At 39.6% G+C, this 20,747-nt stretch overlaps 1 protein-coding gene across 2 annotated transcripts; it reads right to left on the reverse strand.

The window, feature by feature from the left end:
• Positions 1-1,007: 1,007 nt before the first annotated feature.
• zgpat (zinc finger, CCCH-type with G patch domain) lies at positions 1,008-19,033 on the reverse strand. Of its 2 annotated transcripts, none has more exons than XM_048608289.1 (6): positions 17,840-19,033; positions 7,052-7,185; positions 6,141-6,293; positions 4,923-5,063; positions 3,779-4,202; positions 1,008-2,648 (listed from the first exon to the last, which is right to left on the reverse strand). In XM_048608289.1, exons 1-6 carry the CDS (start codon positions 18,406-18,408, stop codon positions 2,510-2,512), a joined length of 1,560 nt encoding a protein of 519 aa, XP_048464246.1. In that variant the 5' UTR covers positions 18,409-19,033; the 3' UTR covers positions 1,008-2,509. The 2 variants fall into 2 exon arrangements, with proteins under 2 accessions (XP_048464246.1, XP_020390534.1); XM_020534945.2 differs by having other exon boundaries at positions 4,923-5,054; positions 17,840-18,582.
• Positions 19,034-20,747: the final 1,714 nt, after the last annotated feature.

Below are 20,747 nucleotides of genomic sequence, written 5' to 3' on the forward strand. Positions count from 1 at the left end.
TGAGCGGGGGTGTTTTATAGGATTAACTGGGCTGGATGTGCCTTTATTGTTTTTGGTGCCAGGACCAATACTGAATAATGTGGCCAGCTGCTACGTTTCTTACATTACAGCAGTGATGACAATTCAAAAGTATGTCATTGGCTGCAAAGCACTTTGTGACATGAGGTTGTAAAATGCATTGTGTAAACCCATATCATGTTTTTGTCTTGCTTTCAACAAAATTACTGAACTAGAAACTTGTTGATAAATATCTGTTTTCTGTGTAAAGGAGTCAGTATTTTCTCTGATATGGGCTTACTGCCTGTTGATGCTCCTTTTATCCTCAATGCAGCTGGTACCAAGCCCAGCTGTGTTCAGGAAACATAGAATACATGCAAGGTAAAGGAATTGCTAGAAGCTACCACCAAATAGGGAAGCTTGTTAAATGAATACTTACCTGACTCTGGATTTAAGAGAAGTATTTCTACTGCTCCCTTTTCCACTGTGATGCTGAAGATCTCTGGCAGATTCCATTCTGCCTCCATTTGATCACAGGCAGCCCGAAAATGAATCTCTACATCAGTTAAAAAGATTGTTCTGCAAATGTTGATGGCTGCAAATTATGGTAAGCATTTAAACGTTGAGTAATCTATGCTAATCACATAAAACCCGATCGCAGCTCAGACCATAGCAATGCTCCCTCTACACCTCCACTCTTTCCCAACCTAATCTCTAGCCCCCAGTTTATTTTATCTACATGTTCCACAATAATTAAAAGCTTAATCCTACAGCATTTAACTTCACTATTTTGTTAGTGGTGTGGGTGGGGAGGGTAGATGATGCAGTGGCTTCAGGGGTTTCTATCCATTAAGTTAGTCACTTACCCAGGTAAATTTGGCTCTTGCAGATTCTCTCAGCATGAGTTTCATCTTCATACAAAGCAAGTAGACACTGTAAGGAGTTCACAGAAAAGGTTGTCTGTCGTCATTTGGAAAGAAAAAAAAGACACATTGCTGTTTAAAACAAGCAATGGTTAGCAACTTCACTAAAGGATTTTATTGGATAGATGCTAATAGACTTGCTATACATGTCAAACATTTTCTGCTGTTAGTTCAGATTTGCACGAGAAGTTATTTTTCTTTTTGTTCACTGGCATGGTGTTGGATTTCCTAAATGCAATGTAAGGGACTGGTTGGCAAAATTGAAGTACTTACGATTAAAGGTAATGGGTATCTTGAATATGAAATTGGTTCAGACAGAAAGCAAAACTAATGGAAAATAATTAATGACTTGGAAAAGTCATGATTTAAAAGTTTACAGATGACACAAAGTATGGAAATGTAGTGTCCAATTAAAAGGCGTCTTTTTTCAATTTTATAGCTTTTAATTTCATTGACATTTGCCATGGTTGACTAAATATCATAAAGGTTCCTGAATTCATTTTCCATCTAGTCCTTAAAGTCTGTCGATCTCTAAAACACCAAATCATGTGCAGTGGGAACATCTTGAGGCACTAAAAAGTGTTTATTCATTTATATCATTGCTGCCTCCAGATTTCTCAAACGTACTCATCAATTTCCTCCTCACATTAAAAAAATGCAATGGTCCACTCATATCCTAATCATCTACTGCCTGTACATGCACACCTCCATTTTAGTTCCTCAAAAATAGTTTCAACATGCAAATTAAAAGGAGTAGACCACTCAGGCCTTTCAGTCTGTTCTGCCATCAAATAAATTATAGCTGATCTGATAACTCCATATCCCACACACCTCATTGTTTTCAAAATTAACCATGACTTTGTCTTACTCTACTTCTGCAACATCCCTCGTGTCTCACCCTGACTGTTTTAATTTTGAGTCTCACTCTATTGTTTGTGGATAATCCTTCCATGTTCTTATTGAGCATTTTATCAAACAAACAAAGTCGAAATTAAATATTATCTGTTTTATAATATCAAACAGCTATAAATTTCCAGTACAATATATTACATGTCCAATTGGGAATGAGGCAGTGCCTAACACCTCAGATTATGTTTTCGATTAACATGGTATCTGGCACATCATTGCAAGTGAATTTTCAAAGATATTGACACATGGCAGCAGAAATACTCCTACTTCAAAAAGGAAAGTTTTGTTTGGAAGCTGTCATTTTCCAAATAATATCAGAACAATTCAAATCTGGCTTAAGTACAACAGATGGTTGCTTTAAGTACAGGAGAAAAGGAATTGAAGGCAGCAATATTATATTGTCAATGGTATACAATTTACAATATCCACTTAAACAATATTCAGCTTTTAAAGAGATACCAAAGCAATTGTGATCAGGTGGTGCTGCAACCTTATCTAACAACACAAACAATTCTATCATTGTTTCGCAATTAGCTAAGACTATTCAAAATGACAAATACAAAATAATACAAACCACAAGAACCACTTTACATTAATTAAAACAGATACATCTTACAGAAAAAAATGCTGCACACACTGTCCAGCCTTTGAAATATACCAAATAACTATCAATAACTAAATCAGAATTTGGTCATCTTCTTGTGTGTGTCTGCTTTCCTTTGTTCTTGCTGCGCCCCTGATTCTTGAGATTTTAGAGAGGACAATTGCTTCTTTGCATTAGATAACTTCTCTTCCAGATGGGAGGTTACTGCTTTGTCTCTGTGATTTAAAAAAAATATAAAGAAAATTGAAACAGATTACCAAGTGATGTTGTGGAGACGATCCCTTCAGAAATTCCTTAATAATGAAGTTAAATCTTGATCCGTGCTCAGTGAAACATAGAATTTAACTTTACTCGTTCACCAAATGGACAAATAAGGACTCTACACAATGAAACAAGCTTTAACATAGGTTTAAATCATCTGCAGTAATTTTAGAAAGCCTTCAATGAGACCATCTGCAAATCCCAATGATATGATTCTGCTTTAGATGTGTACTAAGAGATTACCAATGTTAAAAAGATGTAACTTCCATTTATTTGCTCTCTTTGGTAGCAAAGCGGAGATTTCCCGTAGATAGTGGGATTGTGCACCAACAAGAAGCTGGGTTTGTGGGTAGGGAGTATTGAGGTGGTTACGGTGGGGAGGGTTCCAAAGACATTCCAAGTATCTGGCTCAATGGCATGTAAAAGAAGCAGATTTTGACGTCACAAAGCAAGAAGGATGAGTTTCAAAAGGGAGCTGCAGATGGAAAGGTCATGATGTTGATTGCTATCAACTTCAGGATGGTGTAGGAGAACTACAGTAAATCCAAATTTAGGAGACAGGCAGTGAGTAGGTGTAAAAAACTAGGAGGGACAGAAATATGGCAGTGAAAATAGGAGGATTTGAGAATCATTACACAGAGGAATGGAAAGCTAATGGAGGTCAATGTAGATGGGAATGATACGTTAACAGGGTGAACAATGGAATTGAGGGTTTCAAAAAAGTTAAGCCTAGGACTGAACAAAGTTATGGCAAGGGGGTAATTTTCACTATCCCCTTTTAGGGACTAGCTTGCCTGCTTAATGGAGAAAAATCATGTTGGTTCTTGCAACGGTGAACCATTCTTGTTGGGTTACTATTGAAGTAGTATGTATGAAAATTACTCCCTCGGTCACAAATGAGCAGATGACTACGCAATGGAAATGGAATGAAAGTGTGGATTTTCTGAGCTGCACAGTCACTTTAAATAGGATTTATGGTAACCATCTATTATAAACAATACAATACAATATAGTAACTACAATCAAATCAGGCCTACCAACCAAAATAAGCCCCAAGCTGTAAACAAAGCAGTCAATAAGATACCTTCCAACATTTCTTGCAAGCGCCTCCATAATTTTTGCAATGTCCTTTTCCGTATGTTCAATCTTCTCTGTTATTTGAAAAAGATGGATATTTAGAGCTTTCTTCGAGCTTTTAGTCCCCTTATAACGTTCTTTGCTATTTTTCTCTCTCATGGGGAATCCAGTTGGAACCAGGGAACTGCTAGTCTGTCCAGTACTTTGAAGTTTATCATTCAAAAAGTCAAATACAGTCTGACGAGGTTTTCTTTCTTTAGCAATGCGTGGGCCTCCTTCGCTTTTCCTCTTGTGCTTCTTTTTGTGCAGATGGCTAAGTTTTCCTTCCCGCTTTTTTTGTAGGATTTCAGCACATTGATCCAAGGATTTTCCTGGTGGTAAAACCACTGCTTGTACAGGCTCCACTCGACCATCAGCATTCTTCCCCAACCCTAAAAGGAATCATCCCCTCCAAATTAGTTCAAACATGCACTCTCTATCACTATCATACAGGGCAGCAATGAGTACTATCTACAAGATGCAATGCAGCAACTTAACAAGGCTCCATCAAAAGCTGCTTCCAAACCTGAAATCTCTACCACGTAGAAGGACAACAGCAATAAATACAGGGGAAACACCAGCTGCAGGTTTTCCCCCCAGCCACACATTAGCCTGGCTTGGAACTAAACCACTGTTCCCTTACTATCACTGTGTCAAAATCCTGTAACTCTCTTCCTAACTGCACTGTGAACATCTACATCACATGGATTGCAATGGCTCAAAAGCGGATCACCACTACCTTCTGAAGGGTAATTAGGGGTGAGCAATATTTGCTGGCTTACCTACATGCCGTCAAAGAATTAATTTTAAAAATGTTACCAATTAAGGCGATAACTTTTTAATAATATAAATCATATTTGCTTTATAAAAATATTAATGATTTCTTTACTAACAACATCTCATTTGTTCTCATGACTATACCCATTTGCAAAGACTGAAATAACGGAACTAGTAAGTTAAATTTGGGACTATTACACAGAATAGAAAATTGCTTAAGTTGTAATCACCAATGTCAATTTTGTATCTCAGCAAAAGTATCAAACACATGGTACTTCTTGAACAGACAATCACATTTGAGAGCAATAGAGTAAGTTAAGTTCTTAAATTCTTACCTTTTCCAAATTCATAACCCAGTTTAACCATTAATTTAGATCCTATTCCCCGAGTATGAGCCTCCCAGCCAGCAAATGAAGAGCTGCAAGTTGGAGTCCAATTTTCCATTGACACGGATTTTTCATCCAAAACTGTGAAATCAGATATTGGAAAAGGAGCTGTTTCATTACAACTTTAAACGATTTGATCAAGATAACTTGCATTTGTACGCATAGCAAACTACCACAAGTAATTTCGCAGGAAGAAGTGCATGCATCAAACAGGAAGCCTGCAACAAAATAGCAAAACTGAGTGAAGGCATAGCTGAAGTTGTATGTTTAGAGTAAATGTTGGAGGATCAAACTTATTTTAAAAAATAAATTCTTGAATCCTGAAACGTGGTACGTGAAAATTCACCAAGTTATGATGCTCTTTGGACAGCTGGTGCAGATACAATGGACCAAAAGGCCTCCTGTGACAATTCTGATATTCTGCAAAAAATGCCACAATAGACAGGTGAGAAAGAGAAGCAACAGAAAATAGGATGTCAGGCTGAAGGATTATGCAGAAGTGCGGCAAGGGAAGGAAGAGGAGGCTTTGAAGAAATTTCAATTCAAATTTTAAAATCAGTATATTGGAAAACAACATTGTGGATTATTCTTAAAATCCACCATTATGGTTATATTTAGGATAAATTTTATTTTGCAAAACTTTGAGTCAAATCTGTAGAGACACTGATTGACATATATAGGTAAAGTGTGGGACTATTACACAGAATAGAAAATTGCTTAAGTTGTAATCACCAACATTAAATTTGTATCCAGCAAAGGTATCAAACACGTGGCACTGCCCCCAAAATCCATGTCACATTTATACTTCACAGCACTGTAGTCTTTATAGAATTTCTGTCACTGTCAGGTCCCAACAGATTCAGTCTTCCCGTTTCAAGAACTGCAACATACAGTGACTGAAGTTCCTTTCCCACAGTCTTATAAAGACCCTAAACAGATCTCGAGCATCAAGGCTCACTCCAATGATTCCTTCCTTCCCACAGCCAGGTTGAATCTTTCACAGCCCTTAAATTCTTGCTGGTTCCCTCTCTCTGACCAAAGTACAAGTTTACACCAGCAATCTGTTTGGTAGCTGCATGGCACTGCTCCACGCAACATCCTAAATGGCAAAATCCATAAAAGACTAGATTTTCTAAAGAAAACTAAAACCTATTTCAAAGCACTTACCTTTTGCATAACCAAGCTCTCCTTCATCCTCAGAGCTGGAAGATGAGGAAGACTCATCAGCCTGAGCTAGTGGCATGATCCCATCTCCCTCCACTACAATTTCCTTTTGAAGCAAGGAATCAAATTTTACTGTAAAATAACCATTGTCAATATCTGAAAGACAGAAACCATTTCTATTATTAAACAAGTTTTAAATGTGAACTTCTCCAAACTTTCAAAAATTATGAGTAGCTCACATTGAATCCTTTTTTCATTACATCTTTGGTGATGTGGATCCATCTCTATCTCATCACTTTCACCTCTCCCCTAACCTCTGTCAGGCCATTTCAAATAATATCCATTCCATAAAGTTGAAGCTTTGAACTAAAAAAGTGGGCTGAGTAGTAATCCATATTTTAATATATTTTGCAGTTGGAACAATTCAGGAAAAGCTGTTTAGTGAACTAAAAATGGGGTTAATTTACAGGTGAAGGCGGCATTTTTTGTGGGGGAGGGACTAACCAGCCATTTTCTTCCATTGTTGTGGGAATCATAAAAAGGAACAGGCCTCAAGTGAAAAAAAAAACAGATACAAGTGAAACAGCGACTTACTCACATGGACAGTTAAAAAAAACACTATTTTGTTTTTAAAATGCATAAAGATCTGTTGGCAAAAGGGATAAAAGTCAGTTGGAAATAATAAAAAGATGATTTTTATTTAAACATTCCAGGATTACTTTCATTATGACTTTTGAAATGCAGTAGTTCAAAATCAAAGCTGCATAGAAGGGTAATATATATGCGGTTGTGCAAACATACATGTATTTTCTAGCTGAATCATGTAATAACACAGGCATATTATTTTTTGTTTCACCAGCAGTTAAATTATACTAAATGAAATCGGTCAGGAAATATAAATGTATCATACTTACCTAGGATTTTAGCTGGGTACCAAATTTCATCTTCGTATTTCGCTAAACAGGATGATCCCACCTCAAGTGAACTTAGGTCCAGTTCTTCAAATTCACGCAGTTCAGACACAGCTACCACTTCTCCATGTGAATATCTATTCAGACACAATTATTTCCAGTATTGTAAACTCTCCTCTAAAATCCATATTTCTCAAAAGTCCTTCATCATATGTTTTTAGTAAAACTTTACCTCATCTTTTTGTTTTCCACATGCACCAGCTATGTCCAGTACCTCATGCAAATAGTTATCTTTCACGTGAGACCAGAGGCAGTGAGCGATAGCAGGTCAATCGACCACATGGTTTTGCAGGCAGAAGGAAGCTGAGGCAAACCGGGAAGGGAATCGTTAAAAGGAGGGAAAGACAATACATTGAGGCCCCAGCTTGGGGCCTTCACTTACCTTGCAGACAGAACAGAGATAGAAGGCAGAGTAGGACATGGAAGGGAACCGATAAACCTGGGAAAGAGAATTAATGGAGGCCCAGGCTCGAGGCCATCCCTTTCCTTCCAGGCAAACGAGCAGAAGGTATCTGTCAGTTGCAGCTTTAGGAGAATACTGCATTGTAGAAAAACTGACAACACTGGAAAGTTGAATCAAGTGGTTGGTGAGTAACTGCTTAGCACGTACATTGCCCAGTTGTCTAGATGGCTGGTTTGTAATGCAGTGATACCAACAACACGGGTTCAATTTCTGTACTGGCTGACGTCACCATAAAGGTCCCACCTCTCGACCTCACCCCTCGCCCAAGGCATAATGAAGTTAAATCACCACCAGTCATCATTCTCTAATGGGACAGCAGCCCTATGGTCCTCTGGGAATATGGCAACTCTATATTACTGGTACTTGAAAAAGGAGGGTGTGACTCCAAGTGAGGCAGGTAAGGGGACCCAGCAGTGAGGAGTAGGAGATTTGGCTTTGCAATTGCCCAACAGGTCTGAGGTTCTTTTAGCTTATCAGGGTTAGTGGGAGCTTGCAGGGTTAATGAGCTAAGTGACCATTGGACATTGACACAGGAAGCTATTCATGTGGAGGGAGGAAAAAGGAAAGTAGTGATAGGAAGGGACAGTATAATTTGGGGGAATTTATCCTGTTCCCAGCAGCAAAACATGAGGGTCATGACCTGCCCAAGGCTATAGCTTGGGGCACCTACTCAAAGCTGGAGGAGAATTTACAGTAGTAGCAGGAGGATCCAGTCATCATGGTCCATGTAGGTGCCAACGATATAGGCAGCACAAGGAAAGAATTTCTTTACAGTGAGCGTAAAGGTTTTTTTAAAAAATAAAATCAATCATGAGACGTGGGCTTTACTGACCAGGCCAGCATTTATTGCCCATCCATAGTTGGCCTTGAGAAGGTTATGGGGAGCTGCCTTCTTGAACTGCCACATTCTTGAGGTGTAATGCTGGGAGGGAAGAAGATCCAAGATTTTGACCCAGGGACAGTGAAAGAACAGCAATATAGTTTCAAGTCAGGATAGCATATGGCTTGGAGAAAAACTTACAGATGCTGGTGTTCCCATGCATGAGCTGCCCTTTTAAGTGCTATTCGTCGTGGTTTTGGACAGTGTTATCGCAAGGGCCTTGGTGATTTACTGCAGTTCACTGTGTAGACAATAAACACTGCCACCATAGTGCATCAGTGATAAACGCAGTGAATTCTGGAGGTAGTAAATGTGGTGCCAGTTGCAGTCACTGCTATCCAGGTAAGTAGAAAGCATTTCAGCACACTCCTGGGGAATCAGATGGAGAGATGCTGCAGCAAAATTCCTACCCCCTGAAGCCACAATATTTATATTAGTTTCTAGGATGATTGGCTAATAAATAAAGTGGGTGAGTTGTCTTATGGGGAAAGGCTGACAAGCGATGGCTCTATCTGGTGGAGTTTAGAAGTGTAAGAGAGAAGTTGAGTGAAACACACATGATCCTGAGAGCTCTCGACAGGCTGGAATGGGACAGGATGGTTCCTCTTGTGGAAGAATCCAGAACTAGGAGTCATTGTTTAAAATTGAATAGTCACGCATTTAAGACATGGATAAGGAGGATTTTTCTCTCACAGAAGATTGATTGTCTTTCAATTCCCTGCTCAAAAGGTGGTGGAAGGGGTGTATTTGAATATTTTTAAGGCAGAGGTAGATATGTACATTAATCAGAGTAGGTGGGAACATGCAGTACTTACAGCAGCCACAATCTTACTGAATGGCAGCAGTCACTCTCAAGGGACTGAATGGCTTATTCCTGCTCCTAATTTGCATCTTTGCACAGGGTATCAAAACCAGTGTTTACATATATACAACTTTGATCAGGGCCCATTTCATACAAAGGGGCAGCTCTGGACAATTTTGAAGTTAACTACTGTACTTCTTACTGCTCCCGAGACCGTATTATCAACACAATCTGGGAATCCATACACAGACCTTCCCAGTTTATATGGCTTAGTTTCACATACAATGCATTTTTAACCTCTAAAAGGAGTTTATACTGAGAGATTAACTGTATTAGGGTGACTACATTTTCAGGAAAGTCAAAACCTAGGCATCCTGAAAAGCCACAGGGAGACAGAGCTCCAAAATTATTAAGATAATTGATGAATGGCAGGAGCACGGAGGCGAGACTGTTCAAGGTGGTAGGTCATGTGATGAAACCTCCTGGAATATATCCAGTGGGAGTTGGCAAACTTACCCAATAGATCACTTAAAAGGAGTCATTAATATTGGTGCTGTCATTTTATAAAATGGTAGGGACAACTCCTTTGGCACCACTGGAGGGATACAGAGAATGGAGTGCAATTAAAGATGGGTGTTCACAGAACGACAAAATCTCTCAGACCTTCTAACCTATCCCCACATCATCCTCACCCTCCTCCTCTGACCCAGTTTATATTTGACAAAGATGGGAAAGATGAAAAACAGAACACAGGCTACTTTTTGGAAATTGTTAGGACCTGGAATATTTAATGAAGAACTGGGACTGCTCCTACTATCATGGCATCTGGTCACCTACCGGTCATTGGGTTATAAATCAAAGTTTGCTTAATAAGAGAGCAGTCGGGATTGAAATCTTATATGACCAGTAGCTAGAGTCTTCCTTATTCACACAAGACGCAGAGTTTCTTGGGCACGTATGAGGATTAAATGCTGCATTTTGCAGTACTCACTTCCTCCATTCACAAGAGAGAGCATTTACTTTGGATATCTTGTGATTGAAAGTTGTATTGCAGCTATTCAGAAGAGAGTGCAACTGCAACACACGTTATGATATGAACACATACTGGTAAACATACACAAAGAAAGGCCTACATACGTTCAATACGTCATTGGCTTTTCTCCTCAAAACTTTAGCAATAAAGGATAAAGTATAACAAAGGCCTGAAATGAAAAACTACATACATTAACTTTATATATAACAGCCAGGTTGCTGCTAAAATTAGATATAATTTATAAAAATCCCATTTATAATGTCCCAATGTATTTTGCAGAGGAAAAATAGATGGCAAGCAGAGGAATGAACAAAAGGATGAGCTTAGGGAGAGTAGGGTTGAGGCAATGACAAGTTGCATTAACATAGTAAAACTGCTACCGTGTTTCACGAGTACATATTCAAGACTAAAATTTAGACAAAACAGAAGGAAATTATTTTAGGACAAGTGATCAAAATGACAATTTAAGAGTTTTGAGGACCGTTTTAGAGACTAGGGTTAGGGAACAAACTTTAGAATTTCAGGCACAAATGGTCAAAGGCACTGCTGCCAGTGACAGAGTAGGGAATGAGGAGTAGTACAGAATGCATAAGAGGCGGGAATTAGAGGAACCTAATTTATGGGGCATGGATAAATCTGAACACAAGATTGGGAAAAAAACGTCAGTGGGAGACTGGGAATGAATAGAAATCAGTGGGCACAAGTCGGTGAACAGGTTAGGGAGGGTTATGATGTGGGCGGGAGAATTTTGTTGAGTTTATTAATAAAGAGCAGAAGATGGCAGGCAATCATAAAGCATAGGAATAGTTGATTCTATAGTTAATAAAGCAGGGACAAGAATCTTAGCGAAGTTGGGGCACAGATGAACGATGTGCATGTAGGAGTGCTTTGTCTTAGAGAGGATGCGGTTGGAATTTCAGGTCACAAATCTACTTTTGAGTGGGAACTTGGACAGGAAGCAGACGGGATCAGCAGCCACTATCTCCCGACGGGGACCAGAAATTCCACTGTCTGAGGTACAACAGAGTGATGTAGTAATAATGCACAAAAGCCTGGTATTAGAAGACCAAAGAACACAAGCTGGTGAAAAATACTGTACAAAATATATTGGGACCAGAAAGACAGCTGTTTTGGATGTAGTGGAGGGGACAGCAAGGGCAACACAAACGAGCAAGAGACACTAGAGATTTTAAATGGGGTAAAGTAGTGTGATTTTGGTGTGCAAGAATGTACACCATTCAAAGCAATAGCACTTGTAGATAAACCCATAAAACTAAATGAAAACTAATGAAATCCTATGTTTTGTATTCTGAGTACAAAACAAAGAGGTAATGCATGAAATAGGAGTCATTTTAGTTAGTATGTTAGTCCAGGACATTTTGCTTTTATTCAATAACAGCCTCAATAACAGTGAGAAATATACCCATAGACCAAATAAATTGATCACTTAGTACTGAAATTACTTAATACAGCCTACTTGCAGTTTTGGACAAATAATGCAGATGCTGGAAATCAGAAACAAAAACAGAAAATGCTGGAAAAACTCATTTGGTCCGGCAGCATCTGTGGACAGAAAGCAGAGTAACATTCTGAAGAAGGGTCACTAGACCTATCATGTTAACTCTGCCTTCTCTCCACAGATGCTGCCAGACCTGCTGAATTTTTCCAGCAATTTACGCTTTTGTTTCTGCAATATTGGATATTCAGTTAAAGGAAAGATACGAAAGCAATGGAAGACATCGCAGAGATTCAGCAACATTATCTGGCTCCAATTGTTATGCAAGGCTCCAGATGTTAGCTTGGTTTTCCACAACCTGCTATAGTTAAGAGAACTGATTTTTTCCTTCTCTTTATTCTTTCACGGGCCATGGAATCCAGAAGAAGGCCATCATTTGTTGTTCATTCCTAACTGCACTTGGTTTGCTAGATTGCTGCAGAAGACAGTTAAAAGATCAACAATATTTCTGTGGATACGGAGTCAAACGTTGGCCAGATCAGGAAAGCATGGCAAATTTCCTTCCCCGCAGGATATTTTTGAACCAGATAGGTCTTTTTAAACAATCGATGATAGTTTCAGTCACCATTGCTGAGATTAACCTTTTAGTTTGTTCCATGACCATTAATTGTACTTAAATTTCACCAGCTACCACAATAGAATTTAAAGTCATGACAGTTAGGCTGGGCTTCAGGATACTAATCCAATAACATCACCAACATGCCAAAATTTCCCACAAATTAATGTCTTCAAAATTATGAACATTTTGTTGAAGAAACAGTCAGCATGTTGACACAAATACAATATCAAAAGATTAAGCAAGACTACAAAATGTCTTTGTATAAAAAGTTGTTACAAACTGTTTTGTTTTGCTTCGCTTCAAATTAAATGTTTGGAGCCGAGTCCACAATTCTTTTCCAGTCGGGTTTGGCATAATTGTTTGAAAAATATGACATCAAAGGAGGATGGGAAACTAGGAATATGGAATTAGATGACGCAGTTCTTGTCAAGAAAAATAACGGTACAGGTATGATGCTTTACATCCTATTTCATTGTGGGAACATTCAATTAAAGGAAAATGTGACTCCAGAGTTTTGGGTGATTGAGTTTGTCTAAAGAAACTAGAAAGTCAACAAGAAAGACTTTAAACAAGGGAAATGTAGAGACAAAGCCCAGACAAGGGTTTCAATGACAGTGAGACTGAGGCAACAGTAATAGTGCAGAGGTGAAAGTTAGAGATAATAGCTAGACGAACAGTAGGACACTAAGATTTTAGATATACTCAGCCTGCACACTAGACAGCTAGTGACAGGACTCCGGCGGGGACAAGATACAGAGTTTTACCAGAGCCAGAGAAAATAAGTTCTGTACCCCAATACTCTAACTTATCTATACTGATTAAGGTAGCCTGGTAATGAGATGATCATGAAATCTAGTGTGACAGTGGACAGGCCATCATACGGTGCCATCAATTTGAAAGGATCTAAATGTTACTAAGTATACACATTAAATAAAGGACCTAAAAAAAGAACTGTGGGGCATTCTGGAGATAAAAGAAAAAGCCAATACTACAGGTGTCCAGGCTGCACTGGAGTACAGTGGAACCATGCATGGGCGCTTGAATAAAAATGGAGCTCAGTGAAGCAGTGTTTGGAATAGTTGATCATGTCAAATACCAGGAAGAAGTTAAGGAGCAATACCAAGTCAAAGCTGCAATTGCAAAGGATATCCAGGACAGTCTCAGTAATGCACTTTAAGGGGAAGGCAACTTGACAGCACTTAAACATGGAAAAGATGAACAAAGTATTTTGATGACAATAATATATTCGAATTACTTAGAGAAAAGAGAGGCGATAGTCAGTTTTAGTGGGCAATGAGCTTTGTAACATTCTTTAAGGAAACGGCTGATGACGACAGCTTTGAAGGTAAGGAAAATGTTGCCTTTGTAAAGGAACTTGTTACAGGTTAGTTAGCACTGAGTCAAAATAGCTGGATGGAGATACGAAAGAAAAAGCAAGTACAGCAGAAGTTAGTTGATTATGGTCGGGTGACAGGTGGAAGCTGGAGTAATAAAAGACTAGGACAAAGGTGAGTAACGGAAGCTTTAGGAAAAGGTAGCAAGTAGTAGTTGAGACTAGAGATAGAAAGTGTATTACTGGTAGCTCAAAAGTATAGCTTCAGATTGGTCTTTCATCTTGATAGGAAATCAAGAAGATTGTGTTGCAAATGATCTTTTCTCGCTACTGACTTGTATGCTTATGCATTGTTCGTATATATGCATCACAGGATCAGAAGCAGGCCATTTGGCCTAGCGTACAATTTCCCCCATCTCAAGTGTTATTCCGGAGTATTACTCTTTGATTTCTGAGGGCTATTTTCAGATTTTTACTACCTCCTTTATTAGAACATGCAGTCATATAGTATCATTACTTTCTGTGTTTGTGTTGAATTATGGAGCATTTAGAGTCATACAGCAGACCCTTCTATCCAGCCAGTCCATACCGACCATAATCTCAAACTAAAGTCGCCCACCTGCTTGCGTTTGGCCATATCCGTCCAAACATTTCTTATTCATGTACTTATCTAAATGTCTTTTAAACATTATAACTACGCCTACATCTACCACTTCCTTGGGAAGTTCATTCCACACCAACCATCGTGTAGAAAAAAGTTGCTCCTCTTCTCTTTTTAATGCTTCTCCTTTCACCTTAAAAATATGCCCTCTAGTTTTGAAATCCTTCACCCTAGGGAAAAGACACCTACCATTCACCTGAACTATACCTCTCAGGACTTTATAAACTTCAACCTCCTACACTGCAATCAAAAAATGATCCAGCCTACTTTTAGAACTCAAACACTCCAGGCAACATCCTGGTAAATCTTTTCTGAACCCTCTCCGGTTTCATAATATCCTTCCTATAACAGGGCAAACAGAACTGAACACAGTACTCCAGAAGAGACCTCACCAACGTCTTATGCAGCCTCAACATGATGTCCTAACTCCTATACTCAAAGATTTGAGCAATGGAGGCAAGCATGCTAAATGCCTTCTTAACCACCCTGTCTCCATGAGACACAAAGTTCAAAGAATTATGTACCTGAACCCCTAGATCTCTCAGTTCGACAACACTACCCAAGGCCCTACTTTTAATTTTAGAAGTACTGCCCTGGTTTGTTTTACCAAAATGCAATACTTGCATTTATCCAAATTAAACTCCATCTGCCACTCATCATTAAAATAAACTGCAGACCCCACTGTCACATCTTGCCAATCTGTTAAAAAAAATCCATTTACACGTACACACCGTTTTCTGCCAGCCAGCCAGTCTTCTATCTTTGCACGTATATCACTCCCTACACCATGAGCTTCTATTTTGCACAACAACCTTTTATGTGACACTTTGTCAAATGCATTCTGGAAATCCAAGGACAGTACATCAAAGAGTTCCCCTTTATCCATATATGTGGTGACTCTTCAAAGGCTGTGCTGAAAATCCATACCCTCTATGCCCATACGCCCCCCAACCCAGTGACTGACACCTCAACTCACTGAGTGAGTGAACAGAATTAGAGGAATACATTAATATTTTCAATATTATCAACTTTCCATTAAAGCTACAACAGACAAGGAAAAGCGTAAATTTTATAGACACAGTATTTAAACTGCACAATGGCAAAAGTTAGCAACTTTTTTTTCAATCAAAATAACCGACACATTTCTACACAGAAAAAGCCTTCAATTTAAACGGATCCTCCAGAATAGTGAAGTTACAGCTAATGTGTATTTATCGCATATTCAAAGCTGGAATATTTCAACCAGGCAGTGACTAACCCTACTTACTTCATCTCAGGTTTTAGTTTAACAACTAACAGCACTCATCACCACAATATCTGCTGCAATTTTCACATATTTCCTGAACATATGCAGCATTAAGCAAGGGAATTTCATACTCATTTACAAGTATTTTATTATTTTGTGATTTTCCTTGTTACTGACCTGCTCTCTTCACAACACTTGCTTCCTCCCTGCCACTCCCACCTACCTGCTGCTCCTTCAGATGCCTCTGGCCTCTCCTACTCTCCACAGAACATCCCTTTCCTACCTAAACCCCTAGCACCAGCTTCCCACCTACTCAGTCCCCTTGCACAGCTCCACCCCCTTCTACCTCTAATCCACTCGCAATCCTCATCTTCCCATAGCACCTGTGTAGATCCCGCTGCCCTATTGTGTCTCCCACCCCTTTGCAGCTTTCTCACGGCTGTACTTACTAACAGGAGTGTGCCTATCAGTTGCATGCACAAAACAGCCAGCCTGTGATTAGAGAAGCTCCTCACCATTTCCTTCCGATCTATTTACGGGAACAACTTTTCACTGATCGGTCACCCCATTACTGTGTTTTCTTGTGATTAGGGAAGATGCATTCACCTGCTGCCACTATATATTTTCAGCATTAATTTGACTCTTGAAGCCTGTTCCACTATACAATTAGATCATTGCTGACCTTCTGCCTCAACGCCATTTTCCCACACTATCCGAGTACCCCTTGACATATTTTATATCTAGAAATCTATCATTCTTTGCCTTGAATATGATCAATGACTAACCCTCCACAGGTCTCTAAGGAAAAAGAATTCACCAACCTGAATGAAAAACATCATCTTAGTCCCAAATGGACGACCTCTTATTTTGAGACTGTCCCCTAGTTCTACACGTCCCAGGCAAGGGAACATCCTTCCTGCATCAACCTGTCATGTCTTGTAAATATTTTGTATACTTCAATGTGATCAACTAAAATATAGGTCTAGTCCCCTCAATCTCTCCTCCTAAGACAATCCTGCCAACTAAGGAATCAGTCTGGTGAATATTTGCTGTAATACCTCAATGGCAAGTATATCATCCCTTAGAAAAGGAAATAAAACTGTACACAATATTCAAGGTGCGGTCTCACCAAGGCTCTATGCAACTGCAGTATGACACCTTTACTCCTGTAAAATCCTGTTGAAACAACATACCATCAGCACTCCCAATTGCCAACTGACCCTATACATTAACCTTCAGTGACATTCAAACAAGGTTACCCAGATCTTTTTGAATATCAACACTTCTCATTCTCACCACATAAGAAATATTTTGCGCTTCTATTTTTCCACATGATATTCCATGTACCATGCACTTTCAGCCTGTCTAAATACTCTTGAAGCCTCTATGTATCCTCATCACAACTCACATTCCCAACTAGTCCAGTTTCATGAATAAACTTGGAAATATTAAATTCGGTCCTTACATCCAAATCATAGATATAGACTGTGAATAGCTGGGATCCAAGCACTGTTCCTTGCAGCACCCTACTACTCACAGCTTACCAACCTGCTGAGAATGAGAATGATTTTCCTATAATTCATTTTTGGATTTATGGCCACTCAAAAGAAAACTGAGACAATTCCATATTTAAATAGATATACTACTGTAAACTGCGCATTTCTTAGTGTGCACAGTTCAGCAGCCTTTGAGGTTTCAGATTGACCTAACTGTTCATTACATAGAATTTTCAGCACAATAACAGACTCTTTAGCCAACTAGCCTGTAGCCTCCACATGAGCATCATCTCATCCTTCTTAATGGCATCACATCAACATACCTTCAATATTCACTGCACTAGCCTCTATTTAAGTAACATCTCTTTAACTCTACGTATCTCAATTACTCCTCATAAGAGTTAAACATCACACAAACTCTAAAATAAAACCTGCAGATGTCAAGATCTGAAATGAAAACAGAAATTGCTGGAGAAACTCAGCAGGTCTAGCAGCATCTGTAGAGAAAGCAGAGGTCACTGGATTCGAAACGATAATTCTGTTTTCCCTCCATAGATGCTGCTAGATATGCCGAGTTTCTCCAGCAATTTCTGTTTATGTTACAGTAAAATCACTTCTTGGTAATTTGCTCCTGAATGCTTTGTTGAATATACGATTACGTGGAGCCTAATTTTGAACTCCCTGGATGATGTTACTCTTTGTTTATTCTCTCTCTCAGTTCAGCCTTCCCTTCCTGAATTACCTGCAGGAGTCCAGGAAGCGGCAGCTCCCACTCAGGTAGAAGGGGCAGGGTTTCATGGCTCTCTGGGTCGGGTGGATCCACAGGACACGGACTGTGGGTTCGGATGGCTGGTCAGCCTCCACACCCACCACCATGGCGTTGTGATACTGCAGCGGGCCCCAGGCCGGGCGGTACGGAGCCCGCACCTTGGTGCCGCTGATATCCCCAGCCTTAGTCTCAGCCTCATCGCCGCTCCCCGGCTCCTGCTCCCGGCTCCGCTCGGCCTCGCTCAGAGCCGCCTGGAAAGCGGCGTATTCGACGTCGAGCCCTGACTGGTCCTCGGGCTCCGGCGACGAGGCGCCTCGCTGCAGCTGCTCCAGGAGCAGGCTCTTGCGGACCGACAAGAGGCTGGACTCGGTCAGGGCGACCAGCTGCTGTAGGTCGGCCTGGAGCTGCAGCAGATCGGCCTGGGCCTGGGCCTCGGCCTCGGCTTCAGCCTCAGCTTGGGCCCCGGCTCCCAGCGCCGCCTCCACCTGCTGCAGCTGGGCCTTGTACACTTCGATGGCCGCCTCCAGACTCGCCTCGTCCATGGCGAGCGATCAAAATCGTTCAGCTCCCGCCGCCATCGCCGAGAACAATAACTCCGGAAGGAAAAGGCAGTGAACAACCTCTGACCTGTGGCTGGGCTCACGCTGGAGAAATAGTTCAGTTTGCAACCGGGAACATGGAGAACATCATCATAAATCCCACTCTCTTACAGTTCCAAAATCTTGCACTTTTACCCTCCATGGCTCATTTTCATTACTTTCCAAATTTTAGATGTCATCTACTTTTATTTTTCTTAAATTTCTGCCCACTTTCTGTTTTAAATCCCCATCTCTCGTATTTCATTAAATAAAGTTCGTTTAAACGGCATCTTTCCTGTTCTCGGGACACCCCTAAACACTAATCACTGAGTACTTTCTGGAAGTGCACTGCCGTGTTTTCAAGGCAATAACAGAGCAAGATACCGCAAACAGCCAAGAGATAAAAGATGAGTGTTCCAAATGGAAAACAAAGAAAAATGTGGAGCATCTATGAAAGGAACAAACAAGTTGATGGTTTGGAAGTTAATGTTTCAGCAATACTGATCAATTAATCTGTTTACAAGGGATTATATTTCAAAAAAAAACTTGTGACCGAAAATTGTTTAATCGAGGAATAAATGTTCAGCTAGGACGACATGAAGGACTTCTGTTCTTTAAATAGATAAGCCCGATTATATCATCATTTTCTGATGAAGGGTCTAGGCCCGAAACGTCAGCCTTTCTGCTCCTATGATGCTGCTTGGCCTGCTGTGTTCATCCAGCTCTGCACCTTGTTGTCTCTAAGCCCGATTATATAATTCTTTTCACTCCTGCCAGCTTTTTATTTCTAAAATTTTAAAAATAAATTTAAATTATCTAATCGTCATTGTGGGTGGGATTTTGAGTTTTTTTCTGGATTATGAGTCTAATATCATAACCACATTACCCCTTTTATTTCTTTCCTTTATTATTGAAAACCTGTATAGATCAATACCATTTCCTTCTCAGATGACATTTTAAACCAAACTTGTCTCCTCAGGTGGTATCAAAGATCCCTGGTGGGCACTATTCAAAGGAAAGCAAAGGTTCTTCTTTTGCCCTGACAAACATTCTAGACTTGGACAACACCACCACAAATGATTATCTCCATTCATTCGTTTGTTGCTATCGGATCTTAGTGTATACGAGTTGTCATTGTATTTGCCTTTCCAATAATTCTAATCTTCAAAAGACAACAATTGGTTATGAAGCACTTTAGAATGTTCTGAGTACACTGTTAAACTGAATCCGGAGAGGTGAATAAATTCCTTACTTCTCACCTCTGAGGTTGGTTTCATTAGTTTGAATTTATAAAAAGATTTTTTCTATTCAGCATATGTTTGACTGTATGTAAAAACTATATGAAAAATTAAGCCAGATGGATTTCTTGAATCAACAAAATAAGGCTTATACTTGAATTTATAATAAAACTAATTGAAAAAGTAAAACTCATTCTGAATCCTGCAAAACACACATGCTTACATGCAGTAACATCCAAAACAAGTTAAAGGATGGTAAAGGTGAAGTTGTAAGGAATCCATGAACGTGTTCCAAGGTTCCTTTGGCAGTCTTGATGTTCGGGTGGTGTTACAGCTGATTGTTCTTCTAAAGATAGTCTCTTTTAAAATGCAATCCATCCTTTTCCAGAGTGGATGCAATGGCATTTTGAAGTTTCTTTTTAAATTCTCCATCTGTGTGATGTATTTCAATTTGTAACAAGGATATTCTATGTAGCTTGAGGCAGAAATATTCAATAGACATAAACCATTTATTTTGTTTAGTTTATTATTGCATAAAATGTAGAGTACACAATCAAGCCATTCAGCCCAAGAGAGGTACATGCTCTAATTGACCCTCTCAATGCACATTAAAAGCACAACTTTCTATTCATTTTTTTCTCAAATACTTACCAACCCTTTGTTGAAATGTGTTTATAGCATTTGCCTCAAACAACTTTTTGGTCAGTATTTCCATGTGCTAACCGCCGTCAGGGACGGGATTTTTCTTCATTTCCCTGTTGGGATTATAGCTGTAATTATGGTCTCTCCCACATGTAGAAACATATCCATGTCAGACCTACATTGAAGTTGTATTTTTTCAAATGTAGTTTTCAGGGCACGTGCATTTTACGATATTATGTCACGTACAAGGTGAATCTGAAAAGTGTCATTTAAAAATCTATAAATAGACAACTTCTGGGGTGAATTTATCAGTTGTAACCTTTAACAATTAAAAATAGCAGATGACTTGCTCTGCGCATGTCCACCTCGTCTCCACGCCCCCGCCCCTGAAGCGCTAGGGATTATGGGTATTGTCGTTTTAAT

Source organism: Rhincodon typus, chromosome 19, assembly GCF_021869965.1.
Source record: "Rhincodon typus isolate 14 chromosome 19, sRhiTyp1.1, whole genome shotgun sequence".
Taxonomy (NCBI): Eukaryota; Metazoa; Chordata; class Chondrichthyes; order Orectolobiformes; family Rhincodontidae; genus Rhincodon; species Rhincodon typus.